Below are 18,710 nucleotides of genomic sequence, written 5' to 3'. Positions count from 1 at the left end.
CTTCGAAATTTACAGATTGGAGTTATCTTGTACCTTGATGATGCATATATGATAGTACATTGTACTTTATAATATTTTTGTGATTTCTGAAATCTATGATCGAGGCCATGCACAGAACATTATTTAAAAGTGGGCCGTGAGAAACAAACAGCTTCATTCTTTTTGGAAACTTTGTTTAACATATTTTATTATTCAAATCAGTTTTCAAACTTCTCCATTACTGAAAACTGTTTCATATTAATTTTTAATTTAATTTATAAAACCACCATGCATACCATAGGTTTCCTACCTCTAGGATTCAGTTCGGTGTTAATTCAGTTGAACCTCAATTGCAAAAAAATATGTTAATGTTCATCATTTTATCAAAATTGTGTTTGAAAATGAGAAGAATGTGGAGTATACACCTAATGTATGAGAGTTTGAAGTCTTAATCTTCTCTATAGAATTTTATAATTTTTAATCATTTCAAATTTGATGTGAAATTACTAGTAACATAGATTTTATATATTTCTGTCATTTCAGTCAAACATGATACAGACCCTTAAATTGTTATGTTTGCTGTCCCTCACCCAGGATGGAATACCAGCTCGTGACTATAAATCATTGAAGAAACAATATTGTCAGGTAAAAAACTAGTCCAAACAGACCAGAAACAGATAAGATGAAGGACATAACACTATGTAAAAAAGATTATTTTCATATTACAGACTTTTGACTCTGAAGTATATAATTTTCGACAGGTTACCTATTCTGTTGTAGGACATTCAGGTACTCAGTCAAGTAAGAGCAACTAAAAAAATAAAAACTAGCTTTCAATTGGTGCAACCTAACCTGTCAAAAACTTATATACTGAGTCAAAAGTCGGTTATATGAAAAAAGCAATAACATTATTATAGAAGGGCAAACCAGATCAAATATGTTTGAAGGTTAAGACATGTCTAAAACATAAAAAAAGAAATGTAGAAAGTACAAAATTGGACAAAGAAATCAAATACTGCATTAAGTAAAAAACAACAAAAACATATACAGTTGGATGCAGACCAAGTATTACATGTAAACTGACAGAAAAAGTTAAAGTGGCGTTCACTAGGGTGCACTTCATGTAAACGCCACGTTAACTTTGGCGTTAACTCCAAATTTCAGTAGACATAAAAAGTAAACGCCTGTTTACTTTTACGTTTAACTCTGTGTTAATGTGAAAAAGGCGCGTCTTCTATTTTTGTTAGAAGGAAACGCACGTTAACATTTGGTAAATCTGCACGTTAACACAGTTTGTCATGGTATCCTGGATACACTGACCAATCATATCACATGAATAGCTATATATACGTAAAAATGCCCAACTGCCCATTTTCGACAAATATATAGATTATCGATTAAAATGCATGATATGACATGTATTTAATTAGTTGAAAATTCAAAACTGTCATTTGTTGCTGTGTAACATATTTTGTTTTCATTCATTATTTTGTACATAAATCAGACCATTAGTTTTCTCGTTTTAATTGTTTTACATTTGTCATTTTTGGGCCTTTTATAGCTGACTATGCGGTATGGGCTTTGCTCATTGTTGAAAACCGTACGATGACCTAAAGTTGTTAATTTCTGTGTTATATGGTCTCTTGTGGAGAGTTGTCTCATTGGCAATCATACCACATCTTCTTATTTTTATAAGTAACAAAGATATTTCTTCAGGAAGTGTAAAACCTTTTCAATTTATTTTTGTGAGTGGACATAGATTTTAAACCGATTGGAAGGTTCGAAAACAAAATATTCAGATTTATGATATTTCTTGACGCCTGACCAAGATACATTTGCCGTAAAGAATGTTATACAATAGCATTACAATTCTGTTCTTTTAGTACCTCAGGATGAATAGTTTTACACAAATCAAGAGCTCTATAAGTCTACGGTTACTTATAATTATGTTGATAGCAATAAAAAGTGACAATATATCTTTTTTTAGTTAATATATTGTGCTGGCCTGATAATTGAGTACTTTTTGTACCTCAGGATTGATTTTCTGACATAAAAGTGAAGGAGTTTAAGTGAAAAATTGCAAAATTTGTTGTCAACATCAATATATGGTGCCAATATTTTCCCTTTTGTTAAAATATTATGTAACAGCATTGAAATTCTGTTCTTTTGGTACCTCAGGAGGAATAGTTTTACACAAATTGAGATCTCTTTAAGTCTATGGTTACTACATTGTAATACTTATGTCGATATCAATTAAAATTGCCAATATTTCTTTTTTTGTATAATAATAATAAAAGCTTGTAGTTGCCTGATAAATTCTCTTTTTATACTTTAGGATGGATTGTTTGACATAAAAGTGAAGGAATTATTTTCGACAGATTTTTTTAATAAAAAAAGCTATTTCTGTGGTCTGTAGGGAATAACAGGTTTAATAAAATTGACATTATACATTGAATTTATAGGTCGATCAACTAAATCATTTTTAAATGCAGTAAACCATGAACTACGGCAAATATTTTGAAATGAATGGATTGTCTGAAAACAAAATTTCATAGATCATTTTATTTCATATAATTTATTTCAAGACTTGAAGCATTGCATAGTTAAATCTGCTATAGCCAATATTGTTGACAACATGTAAAACTATCTTTTTTTAAAATTTTGCAGTATTTAATTTTTCAATAATTTCTGAAATTTTTTTTTAGTGATACTTTATTTATCTATCAATCGCAACATATGAATAAGCCATTGAAAATAAAGGAAATGAAACTGTTTAATGGTATTCAAACCAAGATTAACATATTTCATTCAAATAGGAAAAGAACTTAAAAAAGTTTCAAAAAAGTTATGTTTTTTGGTTTTCTATTCAAACTTTGAAATTAGAATTCATTCTTACAAGAATTATTTATAATTTTCACAAATAGTTAATAGGAAGAGTAAACGCGCCTTTTCTAAGTGCACATATAGGTAAAGATGTAAAATCTGTAGTAAACACCCGTTAACTTCTGACTAAACGGACACAGAGTAAATGCACGTTTACTTGAGTAGACATTAGAAATTTCCATTTTGACAGCCTTAACGTAATTATAGTAAATGCGTGTTTACTAGTAATTACGAAAATTTGAGTTAACAAAATGAAATATTTGCATGCAGCGTTAATGTGCGTTTGCTTTATGTTATGCTTGGTCTGCACCCAACTGTAAGAACAGTTGAAAGTACATTTTGGTAGCATAAAAATTGATAAAAGCAACATTCTTAAAACAAGTTGTTGAACAGAACAACATAGAACAAACTTTTTTAAAATGTACATATTTAATGTGAATGCTTATTTGATACTTGAAAAAGTGATAACAGCAATCACCAAAAATACTGCATAGTCCAACAACATCAACTGTCAACACTGGATCCAGTCTATGTTACCATATTCATTTTGAATTAATAAATTGCTGTAAGTGATGTTTTTTTATGCCCCACCTACAATAGTAGAGAGGCATTATGTTTTTTCAGTCTGTGTGTCTGTCCGTCCATCCGTCCGTCCGTCTGTCCTGTTTCAGGTTATTTTTTTTGGTCAAGGTAGTTTTTGATGAAGTTGAAGTCCAATCAACTTGAAACTTAGTACACATGTTCCCTATGATATGTTCTTTCTAATTTTAATGCCAAATTAGAGTTTTTACCCCAATTTCACGGGCCACTGAACATAGAAAATGATAGTGCGAGTGGGGCATCCGTGTACTATGGACACCATCTTATTTTATGTCTAAATTGACACCAATCTTGAAACACACTATATTCAAAATACTTTTATAAGAACTGTTTAGTTAAAGTACAATGCATAATGAACTTGTTATTTGACCTATCTCTGAAGTTTGTAAATATTCACTAAATTAAATAAAAAATATTCTGATCTTTACTTTTTTGAACCACTAAATTCTTTAGGTTATTGATCTTAATAGTAAATGAGAGTATTAGATTCTATAATTGTTTTTTATAAAGAATTTTTGTTTTAGAGTCACGGATTTGAACAAATGTTATCATTTTACAACTTAAGTAAGCTTGGAATGTTGATAGATCAAGAACTGACAACTATTCAACCAGCATCATCTCTTGGTAAAGTGACATCCAGTATGGCAGCCATGACTAAACACAGCTCATTTAAAAGTCTGTGTAGAAGACTAGCCCTTGTAAGTTGTATGAATTAAAGAAAATGTTGAGTAAAAAATAATGAGACAGTAACCCAACAAAAATTTAAAAAAAAGGTTAACTTTGTACATGATGATGAAACATAAAACATTAAAGTGTTGTTCCGGAATACTTCGGAAATCAGTTTGTTTGACTCAGCGAGGTCAATAATCAATTTGGATTTTGTTATTTTTTGCGTGATTTTAGAATATGTCCAAATAATTTCATCAGATAACAATAACCATGTCAAACAAACAAAAATAAAATAAATAAACAATATCTTTCTTTAGAAACGTGGTGAAAGCATTGAATTTACAGATTGGTCATATGTTATTTCAAAGAAACAACTTTTTGTGAAGTATTTGCTTTCACCTCCAATACTTGTTACTCAAGAGCGTTACTTGTTACTTAAGAGCGTTACTTGTTACTCAAGAGCGTTCATCAAAACGATCTGATTTTTTTGGCAAGATAAATTAGTTACTTCATAAGAACAAGATGAAAATTGCCTTTAGTTAATGTTTCATCCATTTATTGCATTCAAATGATATATTCCTCTCCAAATCCCTTGTCAAACGGTTTACTTTTGTATTTTTTTCTTCGTCCGCCATTGAAATATTTATACAAATGGGATCAGGTGAGAACCAACTATGACAGAAATAAGTATTCTAATGAAAATAACTACAGACTCAAGAATAGCACATCTGAGAGCAGAATAATAATCCCAAAAGTGAAAAGTATACACTCCTCACACATTAACAGACATTTGGTTAGATCACCTTAGTTAAATCTATATATTTCTATGTAAATATTTTTTACTGATTTAAGTTTTAAGTTAAATTTATTTATCTGTTTAATGATAAACATTCAACTTTTGATACAGCTATGTATTTGAAATTATCCATGTGAGTGACACCATTGAAATTTAGAGATTTTAATTTCATTGTTGTGAATAAACTTTGTAATTTAGAAAGTCTTATAACAACAACACTGGAGGGACTGCTGCAGAAAATTTATTGATCGACATGTTTCGGTGCCTAAATTTTCTGCAGCAGTCCCTCCAGTGTTGTTGTTATAAGACTTTCTACATTATTGTGTTTCATCATAACGACCCTGCATACCCGAGGTATCCACTTCAGGGACTCTAACTCACTACAGACTCACCAGGCGTTGGTTCACTTTCGTTTGTAAAAACTTTGTAATTATAAGACAAAATATGATCAGTCGGAATCTGTGATCAGTTTCACAAAAAGTGGTTCATAAGTAGCCAATGCTCCGTGTTGAAGGCCGTTCCTTGACCTATAATGGTTTACTTTTATAAATTGTAACTTGGATGGAGAGTTGTCTCATTGGCACTAATACCACATCATCCTATATCTATGAATTGTTCATGACTTACGATGAACTTTAGTCGTAAGACTTTTTGTGATACTGATCACTGGTCTATATTTGTTTCACTGTTTTAATTGGTTACTTAAATATGAAAAGTAAAGAAAAGGTCAAACATGAACAAATAAAGCTGTACAATGGTATGGAATATATGCATAAGATATGCATAAGATATGTACTATGTGGATGAATGCATGTTATCATATAAAAAAGAGCAAGTTATGATAATGCGAGTATAACTGATAGTTGGTTGGTTGCTGTCAACCTATAGTGATAGATAATCAGTTGGTAATTTCAACCGATTATCCAACACTATGAGATATGTCCAATCAAAATTCATGATATTTGAAAAACAGCCTCAAATGCACATTACTTGATATTTATAAGAAAAGAACGAGACTATGATGTTCATTGGAAAAGCATAGAAACTATCATGTTAGTTTAATAAACTAAAAATTTCACAATTATCCGTTGTCATATACAAACAAATTTTAATGATAATTTCCCTTGGAGAGAGTTTCTTTTTTTTTTCATGTCACAAGGTTTGAGGTCAAGGTCATGGGAGCTAAAATAGCATTTTATTAAATCTATGTATATTGTTTTATTATCTTTTAAGAGATCAACACTAATGCTCAAAATTGACTTTTACAGATACCTAAAACTGAAGACATTAACTTGAAGAGTCCAACTGACATGTCATATGTGTTTAGTGGAGCATATTCACCTTTGTCATGTAAACTTGTTGAACAGGTACAAAATTTTGCTGATGTGAATTGCAATTTGTTTTGATGTATATGAAGTTTCTGATAACTCATTACATACATGTGTTCATGTATAATAATGTGTATACGCAATTCCATGATTTTTGGTTGACATGTTATGTTTAAGATTTTTTTGTATTTTTGAATTTTTTACATTTAACTGATTTAAGAATGAGTCAGCTGCTCTTATTTTATCAAGATCAAATTTTGGCAGTTTAAAGGATATTCCAAACAGTGTTTAAACAATTGGTTCTCTTCATAGTTGCCAACCTCTGACAATGACAAATCATGTCATGACATGACATGTCAAAAAGCGTGTGAAAACGCGTGACGTAGATGCCGACTTTTTAATATGAACATTATACACACTTGTTAATATGAAAAACAATATTCTACTGTAAACTTTTATTGTATTCAACAGTGGCCTGCTTTGCTGCTTTCAAAACAACACAACTAGGCACAAATTCAAAACAACTGCCAGTTTGGTTAAATTTACATGATAACAATACACACAATGTATCATTGTTGAGTTCTGACTGGAATTCAGTGTAAATCTTCTTTATAATTGATACTGCTCTCTCACAGTCAGAATTGCTATTTTCCAGAACTAAAATAGCTTTAGCAAGCTTTGAAAGAATGTCATAATGATTTGTGTCATTAAAAATGTCATCTATGTATGCCATTGCTCCCCAGAACTTTGCTATTTCCTGGTCAAAGCTGGGTAGTTCATCAGGAGAAGACAGCTAGTACTCTGAAAATTGATCCAACAGTTCTGTGATATTCCCATCCCCTATGGCCTGTGGAAATCTGTTGGCTAGATTTGAAACTGAAAAAGAAAAACAATTTTATAATTTGAATACCATTGAATGCTTTATCAAATAGCTAGTTCTCCTCTCACAAATGTTGTTTTGGTTGCCAATGATTGATAATGTTTAAGAGGCATAATACTTTGTAATTATTATACCTTGTATGGCCCTTTGATTAGGAAAATAAACATATTTGATTTGATTTCTTTGGTCATGTTGGTCCATTGAAACTCGGACTCCCAACTTTTTTGGTACGTACACACGTATCGTTTTCGCTTAGCACTCTGTTCTTTAGACTACGGTACAGGTCGAGAAAGCAACCTCGTTCTGCTGGACATTTCCCTAAAGTGAATTTTAGAGAAAGAAAGTCACAAAACCTTAAAAACTACTCACAAACTTACCTGAAGGGCTTTTAATTTGTTGTTCGTCCATATCGAAAAATAAACTTGGAAATTTTCGGTATTTATCGTCTTATTATGAAAAAACCTGAGAATCACGATATCACTAACGACCAAAAAATCAAAACAATGAAAAAGCGTGTAATGGCGTGTAAAGTGGTGAGAAGCGTGTACAAGCCAAGTGACAAAATCTTGGCATGTAAACCGTCGAAAAAAACGTGTATTACACGCGAATATCATGTGAGTTGGCAACTATGGTTCTCTTTTAATTTCCTTATTTTCAAATGAAAAGATTAAACTTGTGTAGAGATCACACAGAATCAGTCAGAGATGATTTTTCATTTCCTATCGTTAATTATCCATTTTTAGATGGTGACGTTCCCTTGTCACCATCTTACGGTGTTTATATATCTCAACTTGTACGATTCGCTCGTGTATGTAACAATGTTTTAGATTTTAACGAGAGAAATTTATGTATTACTGAAAAATTATTACACCAGGGTTTTCGATATCACAAACTAGTCAAAACATTTACTAAATTTTATCATCGGTATAAGGACATCATTCGTAAATATAGCTCAACATGCAGACTTCTTATACGTTCAGGTATTTCACATCCAATTTTTTATGGAAATATTCTTTATAAAGCACAAAAATGTCAGTATTCACCTCTGAAGCTAACAAAACCTTTAAATAGACTTATTAAGAAGGGATATAGTTACGATACTGTTGTCAGGTCATTAAAGATTGCATATTTCGGCGTTTATATTGATTCACTTATAGGGTCTTTGCATCGGCACTAAATACATTTATTTAAAAACCAGTTGTTGGCATGACACGGGTTATGTTCTTCTCATATATGTTATGATGGTATGATACTAAACCCCTAACGGGAAGGATTATGCCTGATATTCATATGATGAAGACATAATCTTTCAATCAGTTTAATTGAAGTCTGGAGCTGGCATGTCAGTTAACTGCTAGTAGTCTGTTGTTATTTATGTATTATTGTCATTTTGTTTATTTTCTTTGGTTACATCTTCTGACATCAGACTCGGACTTCTCTTGAACTGAATTTTAATGTGCGTATTGTTATGCGTTTACTTTTCTACATTGGCTAGAGGTATAGGGGGAGGGTTGAGATCTCATAAACATGTTTAACCCCGCCGCATTTTTGCGCCTGTCCCAAGTCAGGAGCCTCTAGCCTTTGTCAGTCTTGTATTATTTTTAATTTTAGTTTCTTGTGTACAATTTGGAGTTTAGTATGGCGTTCATTATCACTGAACTAGTATATATATTTGTTTAGGGGCCAGCTGAAGGACGCCTCCGGGTGTGGGAATTTCTCGCTGCATTGAAGACCTGTTGGTGACCTTCTGCTGTTATCTGTTCTATGGTCGGGTTGTTGCCTCTTTGACACATTCCCCATTTCCATTCTCAATTTTACTCATGTTGTTTTTGTTCCTAGCTTAAGTTTGAGAGTGTGGCGGTAGTATAATATTATGCAATTTTTAACTGGATTTAATGGTATTTATATTCGGAGACTTAGTAATATCTTAATAATCTCAGAGCTTTGAATAAATTTCCATTTTTTGTCTTAGGCACTAATGAAAGAAACATTTATTGGTATGGAAGAAATAACTAAACATTTACCAGGTGGTGTCTTTGCTGAAGTCAGTGCAAAACAGTCTAAAGGTACAAAAAAATCAATTGATATATTATGCTATAATAGTTTATTCCTTTTTTGTGTGCAGCTATGATTGCAATTGATGAAGAATGGACATAAATATGAACTTTATTATTGCAAATTTAGGAAATGGTTCATACACATAATGCTTTTAAAATTTAAAATGTGAGTTTTTATTTTGACAAAACCTATGCTGTCACAATTTGCAATAAAAAGACAATCTAAAAATTCCTAAATTTACAATACATATAATTCAGATAGATTGGTTATACTTGTCAAGGTTTCAACCAATTTCCTTTCCTCAATCATACTATTTTGAAAAATTAATAACAAGCGACATACCCTTTCTTTAATGGATAAAGGCACTCTCTTCCTTGTAAGAAATATATATTTATATATTATATATAAATGAATGTTGCAGCATTTAGATGACCAATTCCTCAATGACATACAGATAAAGATATTGTATAACCATTTACCTCTGTACTGAATTATTTAATCAGGAGTTTTTTTTTCATAAAATAAAATACCAAAAAGTTATAGAAGTATCCAAAAATACTGGAAACTATTCAGAGGTATATAACTTAATGTGTAAAAATAAGGAGATGTGGTATGATTGCCAGTGAGACAACTATCCACCCAAGTTCAAAGTGGATGTGTCAATAATAGGCAACCGTATGGCCTTCAACAATGAGAAAAACCTATACTGTATAGTTGGCTTTGAAATGCCATTTTTTATGGGTTGATAAAATAGATTTGAGTTCCAAGTCTGTAAAGACTGACTAAACATATTTTCTTACAATTGATCAATTTGTAACAGGTGCTTTCAGAAAAAAAATGATCAATTGTGACATTTGAATGGCTAGGGAGAAATGCTTCAAGTTGAAACAGATAATTATCCATAGCTTTTTTTAACAAAGTTATGTCTGAAACCTCGATTATCAACAGTTTTAATTGATCAGCTTGTCATAACAGAAAAAGATAATTTTTTGTCAACTGTTGAAGGCCATATTGTGAACTTTAATTGTCTGGTTTACTTGTGTTGTTGGGTTGCTGTCTTAATGATCTAAACCCCAAATCTGTTATTCTCCCCCCTGCTACACTACATATTAGAAATAGGATTCAATAAGTTTTATACTGTTCTACTATGAATTGTGATATCACAATTTTTGCTAAAGTTATTGGACTTACACCATTTTTTATACGACCGCAAAAAAAATTTTGTGGTCGTATATTGGTATGACGTTGGCGTCGTCCTGCGTCGTCCGAAGACACATTGGTTTTCGCACTCTAACTTTAGTTTAAGTGAATGGATCTCTATGAAATTTTACCACAAGGTTCAATACCACAAAAGGAAGGTTGGGATTGATTTTGGGGGTTATGGTACCAACAGTAAAGGAATTAGGGGCCAAAAAGGGGCCAAAAATAAGCATTTTTATACGACTGCAAAAATTTTTGCGGTCGTATATTGGTATGACGTTGGCGTCGTCGTCGTTGTCGTCCTGCGTCGTCCGAAGACACACTGGTTTTCGCACTCTAACTTTAGTTTAAGTGAATGGATCTCTATGAAATTTTACCATAAGGTTCAATACCACAAAAGGAAGGTTGGGATTGATTTTGGGGGTTATGGTACCAACAGTTAAGGAATTAGGGGCCAAAAATAAGCATTTTTGTAACTTCCAGACATAACTTGTGTGTTAGTGTATGGATCTCTCTGACATTGTACCACAAGGTTCAATATCACACAGGGAATGCTGGGATTGATTTTGGGGGTAATTGCCTCAAAATATTAGGAATAAGGGTCCAAAAAAGGAGCAAAAAACAAGCATTTTTCTAGTTTCATGACAATAACTTGTGTGAAAGTGTATGGATCTTTCTGAAATTGTACTACAAGGTTCCATATCACAAAGGGAAAGCTGGAATTGAGTTTGGGGGTAATTGCCCGAAAAGTTTAGGAATAAGGGGCCAAAAAGGGGCCAAAAATAAGCATTTTTCTAGTTTCCAGACAATAACTTGTGTTCAAGTGTATGGATCTCTCTGAAATTGTACCACAAGGTTCCATATCACACAGGGAATGCTGGGATTGAGTTTGGGGGTAATTGCCTCAAAATTTTAGGAATTAGGGGCTAAAAAAGGGGCAAAAAACAAGCATTTTTCTAGTTTCATGACAATAACTTGTGTGTAAGTGTATGGATCTCTCTGAAATTGTACTGCAAGGTACTATACCACAAAGGGAAGGCTGGGATTGAGTTTGGGGGTGATATGAATCATAAGGGGGTTCAAAAAATTTGAGGGGGGGGGATTTTTTCTTTTTTTCCTTTTTTTTTTTTTTTTTAAATTTTCCATTTTAAGTTGGTTATTTCTGATTTATATTTAAAAGCAAATAATAATGATATGGTAGGAGATACACACCAAACAGGATGTGTAAATTATTATATAATAAGTATTGTGCAATAGCAAGAAATTTTCAATTGCACAGTATTGCACAATAGCAAGAAATCTTCAATTGCACAGTATTGCGCAATAGCAAGAAATCTTCAATTGCACAGTATTGCACAATAGCAAGAAATATCCAATAGCACAATATTGCGCAATAGGAAGAAATTGTCAATTGTGCAGTATTGGGCAATAGCAAGAAATATTCAATTGCACAGTATTGTGCAAAAGAAGATACTTCGTATAAATTGCTTATTTCTTGACCAATTTCAATGGGGTTTTGTTCTTGAATTCTTGGGGTTGTTTAATATGCTGAATCTAACCGTGTATTAAGTTTTTGGATTTTGGGCCCCGTTTTTAAATTGGTCCACATTGAGGTCCAAAGGGTCCAAAATTAAACTTTGTTTGATTTCATCAAAAATTGAATTATTGGGGTTCTTTGATATGCCGAATCTAACCGTGTATTTAGATTCTTAATTTTTGGTTCCGTTTTCAAATTGGTCTACATTAAGGTCCAAAGGGTCCAAAATTAAAGTTTGTTTGATTTTAACAAAAATTGAATTCTTCGGGTTCTTTGATATGCTGAATCTAAACATGTATTTAGATTTTTGATTATGGGCCCAGTTTTTTAGTTGGTCCAAATCAGGGTCCAAAATTAAACTTTGTTTGATTTCAACAAAAATTGAATATATGGGGTTCTTTGATATGCTGAATCTAACCATGTATTTAGATTTTTGGGCCCCATTATCAACTTTGTCCACATTGAGGTCAAAAGGGTCCAAAATTAAACTTTGTTTGATTTCATCAAAAATTGAATTCTTGGGGGTCTTTGATATGCCGAATCTAACCATGTATTTAGATTTTGGATATTGGACCATAATAGGTGAATGTCCAATTTAAAATTTTTAAGTTCTTAGACCACGTTCATTCTGTGTCAGAAACCTATGCTGTGTCAAATATTTAATCACAATCCAAATTCAGAGCTGTATCAAGCTTGAATGTTGTGTCCATACTTGCCCCAACTGTTCAGGGTTCGACCTCTGCGGTCGTATCAAGCTGCGCCCTGCGGAGCATTTTATTTGTTATTTCCTATTATAGAATAATGACAATTTGCTAAAGCTATTGCTATGAATAGACATGTCCAAAAGCTTTATGCTCTGAGAGATTATTTGATATCATGTGCCATTTTGATTTGACAATTTATAATGAGAGACATAAACTTTTGACAATGTTTGACCATTTTGAAGCATAATGACACCTTTGTGAATGCTTCTTTTATATCCTAGTTGATTTACGCAGTAATCTAGTCTTGATCAGTGTTGACAACTGACATTTTCAAGTCTGGCCCTAGTGATGCAAAATGATCCAAGTAGTTCTTACTAAGGGAGCTACCATTTGATTTTTATGGGGGGGCTAGGATGAAAAATTTTGTCCTGCCTTTTTATTTTTCCCTCTATTCGGTCCTGCCTTTTTATTTTTCACTCTTTTCGGTCCTGCCTTTTTTTTTAGTTTATCCTGACTTTTTTTTTACATAAATTGTCATCCTGCCTTTTTTTTGGCAAATAATCTCATCCTGCCTTTTTTTTAACTCAAAACTCCTGTCCTGCCTATTTTTTTCAAATTTCATCCTAGCCCCCCCCCCCCCCTAAAAATCAAATGGTAGCTCCCTAAGAGTTGTCTCCCATTTCTAAATTTTCTTTTTGGAAACAAGGTAAGTTTTGAAAGTTGACTACTGTAGATTCATTTATTTTTCATGGATGTAAATTTTTGTGGATTGAACAATAATTGTAGTTTCTTGGATATTTGATTTCATGGTTTCGCCAAAATCAGCATACAAATCAATAATAAATTTGTACTTCATTGAACATATAGATTCATGGTTTACCTACACCCACAAAACTTGAAAAATTGGTATCCTATGAATAATAATTACTCCACAGTGTTATAGACAATCGAAAATCATTCAATCATACTGCAAGAATACATTGCCAATATGACACTATTGTTTTGACAACCTTTTATTGTATAATGAACTATAAGTGTTATTTATCAATAAAGAAAAGTTAAAAGTTTTTTTTTTAATAATAGGAAAGATGCCATCCTCCTTACCTCCATCCTCTAAAGTAGTCCTTGTCTACTTTTTGGGAGGCTGTACATACTCTGAAATATCAGCATTGAGATTTCTTGGAAGATTAAAAGGTAAATGCAATGTTATATTACACTTATATTTAGTTAGAAAATGAAAATTGCATTTTTTATTTTCATGAGAAATGTAGGAATTTAAGAAAATGCATGTAGTCAAACACTCAAACCTGCTATAAAGGCATCTCTATTAAACAAAAACCTATCTTGTCTGGTCTATTTCTTCTTATTCTGCTGTAGTCATATATAGAAACAAGTATTTATTTAAATCTGGAATAATTTTGAATTCTGGAAAATTGATAAGAAAAGTATGATGAAAACTAAATAAGGTTTATAGCCATGAGTGTATGGCTAAGGTTCAGCGGCTTTTTTCACAAAAAATCTTAAGAGTAAAAATACTCGTAAGTCATACACTTTTCAGTATAACTTATGATCAATTTTCATCGTAAGTTTTTATATGAAAAGAGTCACAGGTTACTTTCACTGATATTTCAGTATGAACTCACTAACCCCTTTGCTATGCGTGCATGGCTAGCCCTTCTTAATCATACATTTCTTTTTCTTTTTCAAAATTGTTCCAGTTTCAAATGTTCCTTGTCATATGCATTTTAAACCTCAATTCAAAGGTCACTTCTCTTATGATGCCAGTTTTGTATGGTCGAGGGTGGCCTTTAAATAAAGTTTTGACTGTACTGCTGATAGATTTGAGGCTGAATTGATCGCTTTGATATCTCCATGATGTATCTGGTGAGAAATTAAAACAACAATGGAGTACAATTTTTGCATGATATAATGTGTAATTTGTGTCTTACTGGGCCTAGTCTGAAAATATTTCATGACTCATCCTCTCTACCACAGATTAAACAAATCTTACAAGAATGCATTTAGTATTATCAGTTCAAACTGACCAATTTTCAAGAAATATTACCAAAATATGAATCATGAAATAAAAGTTGCAAAGTAAAGAATAAAATTGAGAATTGAAACAGGGAATGTGTCAAAGAGACAACAACCCTACCAAAGAGCAAAAAAAAGCTCAAGGCCACCAAAGGGTCTTCAACACAGCGAAAAATTCCCACACCCAGAGGTGGGCTTCGGCTGGCCCATAAACAATAAACTACAATGATATATATTTTGAAATCCATGATTGAAGGAGATATAATGTAAGACAGTCTTACTTAGTAAATCATTAATTATTTTACTTTGTGCAATATGACATTTCAAAAATATATACTGTAATAATAATCAGAAAAATAAAGTAGAAATACCATATGTCATTGTCTACATAATTGAGGCCTTAAAAAACATAAACAGGTTTACAGAATTTCTGGCATAGTTTCTTTTGAAAAGTAAGCTGAAATGGGGAACCACTCCTGATGTTGGTAATGTTATTATGCATTTTATTTATGAAGTCATTATCTATGTAAACAAAGAAAAACAGTGCAAAATGCTTGTTTCAAGTAACATGTTTATCTTATTAAAGTATTATTCAATTAAAATTATAATTATTTCTACATGAAATCAGAGAAGGTAGACAAGTCACTGAAGTCAGCATGTTTCTAATATTTATTTACAAAAATCTCCATTAATATTATCAGGTGAGTTTTCCTTGTAACTCATTTTGCATTTGTTTCCTTATAAAATGGTAAATTGAATCAGCATTTCTGCAGTAAAGACTTGTGTTTGTTTACATAATATTTGACCCTGTTCATAGGAAACACCTGCTTTATATAACATGTTGGTAATGACAGATGCAAAATTGCGGTAAATTGTATGCTCCATTATGATGTAATTAGATACAAAATTGCGGGAATTTGTATTCCTCTTTATAACCTGAATAATCCAGTCTATATATTCTGCTCACTATGACCACTACATTAAAAATTATCCTCTAAAGGCTGATATAATCGGAGACAGTAAGGACTTGAATTATTCGAGTTGCCCCAATACATTTTATGATGTTTTACGCAAAGTTTTGAGGGGAACTCTGTATTTCTGTACAAATGTTGAAGTATAAGTATATATTGATTTTTCTTTTCATTGATTTTTCTTCTGTTATTGAGGACTTCTTCCTCATATTATGATGGACCAAATGTTTTCTCATATTCTATTATGATTCAATATGGTGCAGATAGATGCATGAATCAATAAGTTATAATGGAAAATGTAAACTGAAATTTATGGAAATGAATAATGAAAGTAGGCCAAAAATCAAATATTCCCACATCTATCAAAAACCTGCCTGAAACAAAACAAAAAAGAAGATTTGGAATAAGTCATGTTATGTTATAATAATAAGAAGATCTAAGTCATAGTAGAAATTGGAAAAGGGAGCCCTCTGTCTGCTCTTAATATAAACTTGTTTATTTACTGGAAAAAAATAACATAATTATTGTATTTATTCATAACACAAAATTCCTGTACACACACTTGACAAAAAACTAAGCAAAGGAATAGAGGTTTAATTGCTGTTTTTCATCTCAAAATCATAGCAAGGCTTTGATCTCAAAGGAAAAGCTCAAGCCTCATTGGAAGTTCAAGACACCCCTAGCACCTGTTTTGCAGACCTACTTGCTAGATGTGGATAATGCAGATGGAGGGTTTTAAAAACAAATTACAAACTGTAATGGGCAAAGAATTGTGAATGAAATCTAAAATATGAGCTGCGTCTGATAGAAATCGACCTTATGCAAATGAATATCAATACATCTGTTGACCTATTTTGGGTTGAAAAATTTTCTGTTCAAAGTCTGGAACTATTTGAAAATTGAGTTGATATAAGAACCCTACAAAACAGACCAAAATTCATCTTTTATTTCGTATTTCAAAATCTCTCAAAGTCTTATACATGTACATGTATACGTGCACTTGCATAAGGCAGACCTGCCAACTATCCCAATTTATGGGTATATCCACCATGAGAGGTGTTGACCTGAATTTTGAAATTCTTTATTTTATAAACTGAACACCTTAAAACAGGCATTCAAATGAGTTAAAAGGGTATTTAAGCACATACATACTCATTCAAACAATAAAGGAGTAGATTAAAAACACTTATGACAATAACAGCTAGAGGAGCATAAGTTCCTCTTGCGCTTAAAATCTCACAAGGTCAATTTCTGTCCGACCCAGCTCATTTACTGATTAGTTTGTTAGTATCTCATGGAAAGTCAGTGGTTTACTGTTTGGTAAAACTACATTTATTTTGTTTGGCCTTATTGATAATTTTCTCTTATTGCAATGCATAGGCTAATTTATTAGAACAAGTGGTCAGTATCAATTGTCAATAAATGGTCATTAATGAGTTGACCAGTCACATTTATTGAGGCATAAATTCATCTGAACCAGACAATTTTATATTATACGACAGCTATTGTATAATCTTAAGTACAGGTAGACCAGTGATATAATTGATTCAGTCTGAGTTATTAATGATAGACAGATATATACTGCATGTACTTTGTATCGCTGACAGATCAATTTAGAAGAATTTAATATAAGGTATAAATGAAAAACGGAAGGTTAAAATTGCATACTAATCTGGTAAAAACATCATTTGGAAGAAGAAAAAATGAAACAGATAAATGCATATCCAATTTGAAAACTAGGTTTATAACATTGTTATCCACAAACAATTTTCTTGTTTTATAGCATAAAGTCCAAGATATTCTTGATGATAAAAGTCAAGATTTATGAAAGTGAAATGCAACTTTCTTTATTAAACCTATTACTGAATGAATATAATTGATCAAAGCATGCATGCTTATGTTTGCACATTGCACCCCCCCCTAAGAAAGATAACTCTTGTAAAATGATTTAAAGGAAATTAGTTACAGATGAGAATGAAATAGAAGATTAAATGAGAGTTTTTGCAAGTTATATGTTTTTTTTTCAGGATACAGATTTCTGGTAGCTACAACTTCCATAATAACTGGAACCTCATTATTAGAACAAGTAGTCGAGAAACCTCCTATCTGATTTATATGCTGAAGATTCCTGTGATATACACATTGTGCAATAAGACATTCCTGCATAATTGATATGCAATTTATTTACAGAATAGTGTTTGTATATGCCTGTTGAAAATTGAAGGTTTTAGAAAACTGATACAATACAAAGTGCCAAATATGTGCTAGGCACAGAAAAAAATATTTCATACTGATGCAAACAAAGTAATTCATTGAAACAATAAGAGAGGAAAACTACTTATACTTTTTAATGTCTTTAGTCAAGCTTCACTCAACTTATTGATTGTTGATGCTTTATAGTTGCATATATATATATATATGAGATATTTAAAACAAATAAATAAATATGAATTAAGTTTAAGTTAATATATGATAGAGTCTAATTTTGTATGGTAAAAAAATATGGACATTATAGACATACAACAAAAGCATGTACCAAGAACAAACCTATGCAATAGGGAAAAAAACTGTAACATAAAAAAATGCTTAAAGTCAAGAACATTGCTGTCCTTGAAACAAGTACTTTTGCATTAAATGCTGTTATATAATCTGTGTGTAATACAAGATACATCAAAAGAGAATTGAGAGCACATAGTACGTCTTGTACGCATGCACAACCCACATTGTATTGTAGCCAAGTAAATGAAGTGGAGACAGCAATGAAATATGTGTGGGAGTAATACTTACATAGTTTCAATATTACCCTGACTGAAAAGCTGTCTGTGACATATGTTTAACACTTTTAATAAAGTATGGCACCTAACCTATCTGAAAGCCCTTGAATCTCTTAATAATGTAAGGCTTAATACAATACACAAGAAACATAATAATATTATAACTCAGAAAAGGCGATTCACTTGTCAGACACAATGGGATACTGGGTATACTGAGTTCCACAAAGCATCTTAGTAAAAGGTAGTGACTGCAGAAATACTGTAACCTAAGTCTACTCCACAAGCGATATACATTTT

At 31.8% G+C, this 18,710-nt stretch overlaps 1 protein-coding gene across 1 annotated transcript in view; it reads left to right on the top strand.

Annotated features, from left to right (window-relative positions):
- Positions 1-18,100, top strand: part of LOC127733075 (vacuolar protein sorting-associated protein 33B-like) — a 50,280-nt gene extending 32,180 nt beyond the window's left edge. Inside the window, exons 14-19 of the mRNA XM_052242352.1 lie at positions 523-624; positions 3,987-4,160; positions 6,196-6,294; positions 9,108-9,201; positions 13,718-13,828; positions 17,667-18,100. Coding sequence (XP_052098312.1) covers positions 523-624; positions 3,987-4,160; positions 6,196-6,294; positions 9,108-9,201; positions 13,718-13,828; positions 17,667-17,749 — 663 coding nt within the window. The 3' untranslated portion in view covers positions 17,750-18,100. The remainder of the gene's footprint in view (positions 1-522; positions 625-3,986; positions 4,161-6,195; positions 6,295-9,107; positions 9,202-13,717; positions 13,829-17,666) is intronic.
- Positions 18,101-18,710: the final 610 nt, after the last annotated feature.

Source organism: Mytilus californianus, unplaced genomic scaffold, assembly GCF_021869535.1.
Source record: "Mytilus californianus isolate M0D057914Y unplaced genomic scaffold, xbMytCali1.0.p SCAF_3, whole genome shotgun sequence".
Classification (NCBI taxonomy): Eukaryota; Metazoa; Mollusca; class Bivalvia; order Mytilida; family Mytilidae; genus Mytilus; species Mytilus californianus.
This window is presented reverse-complemented; position numbering and strand designations above follow the sequence as displayed.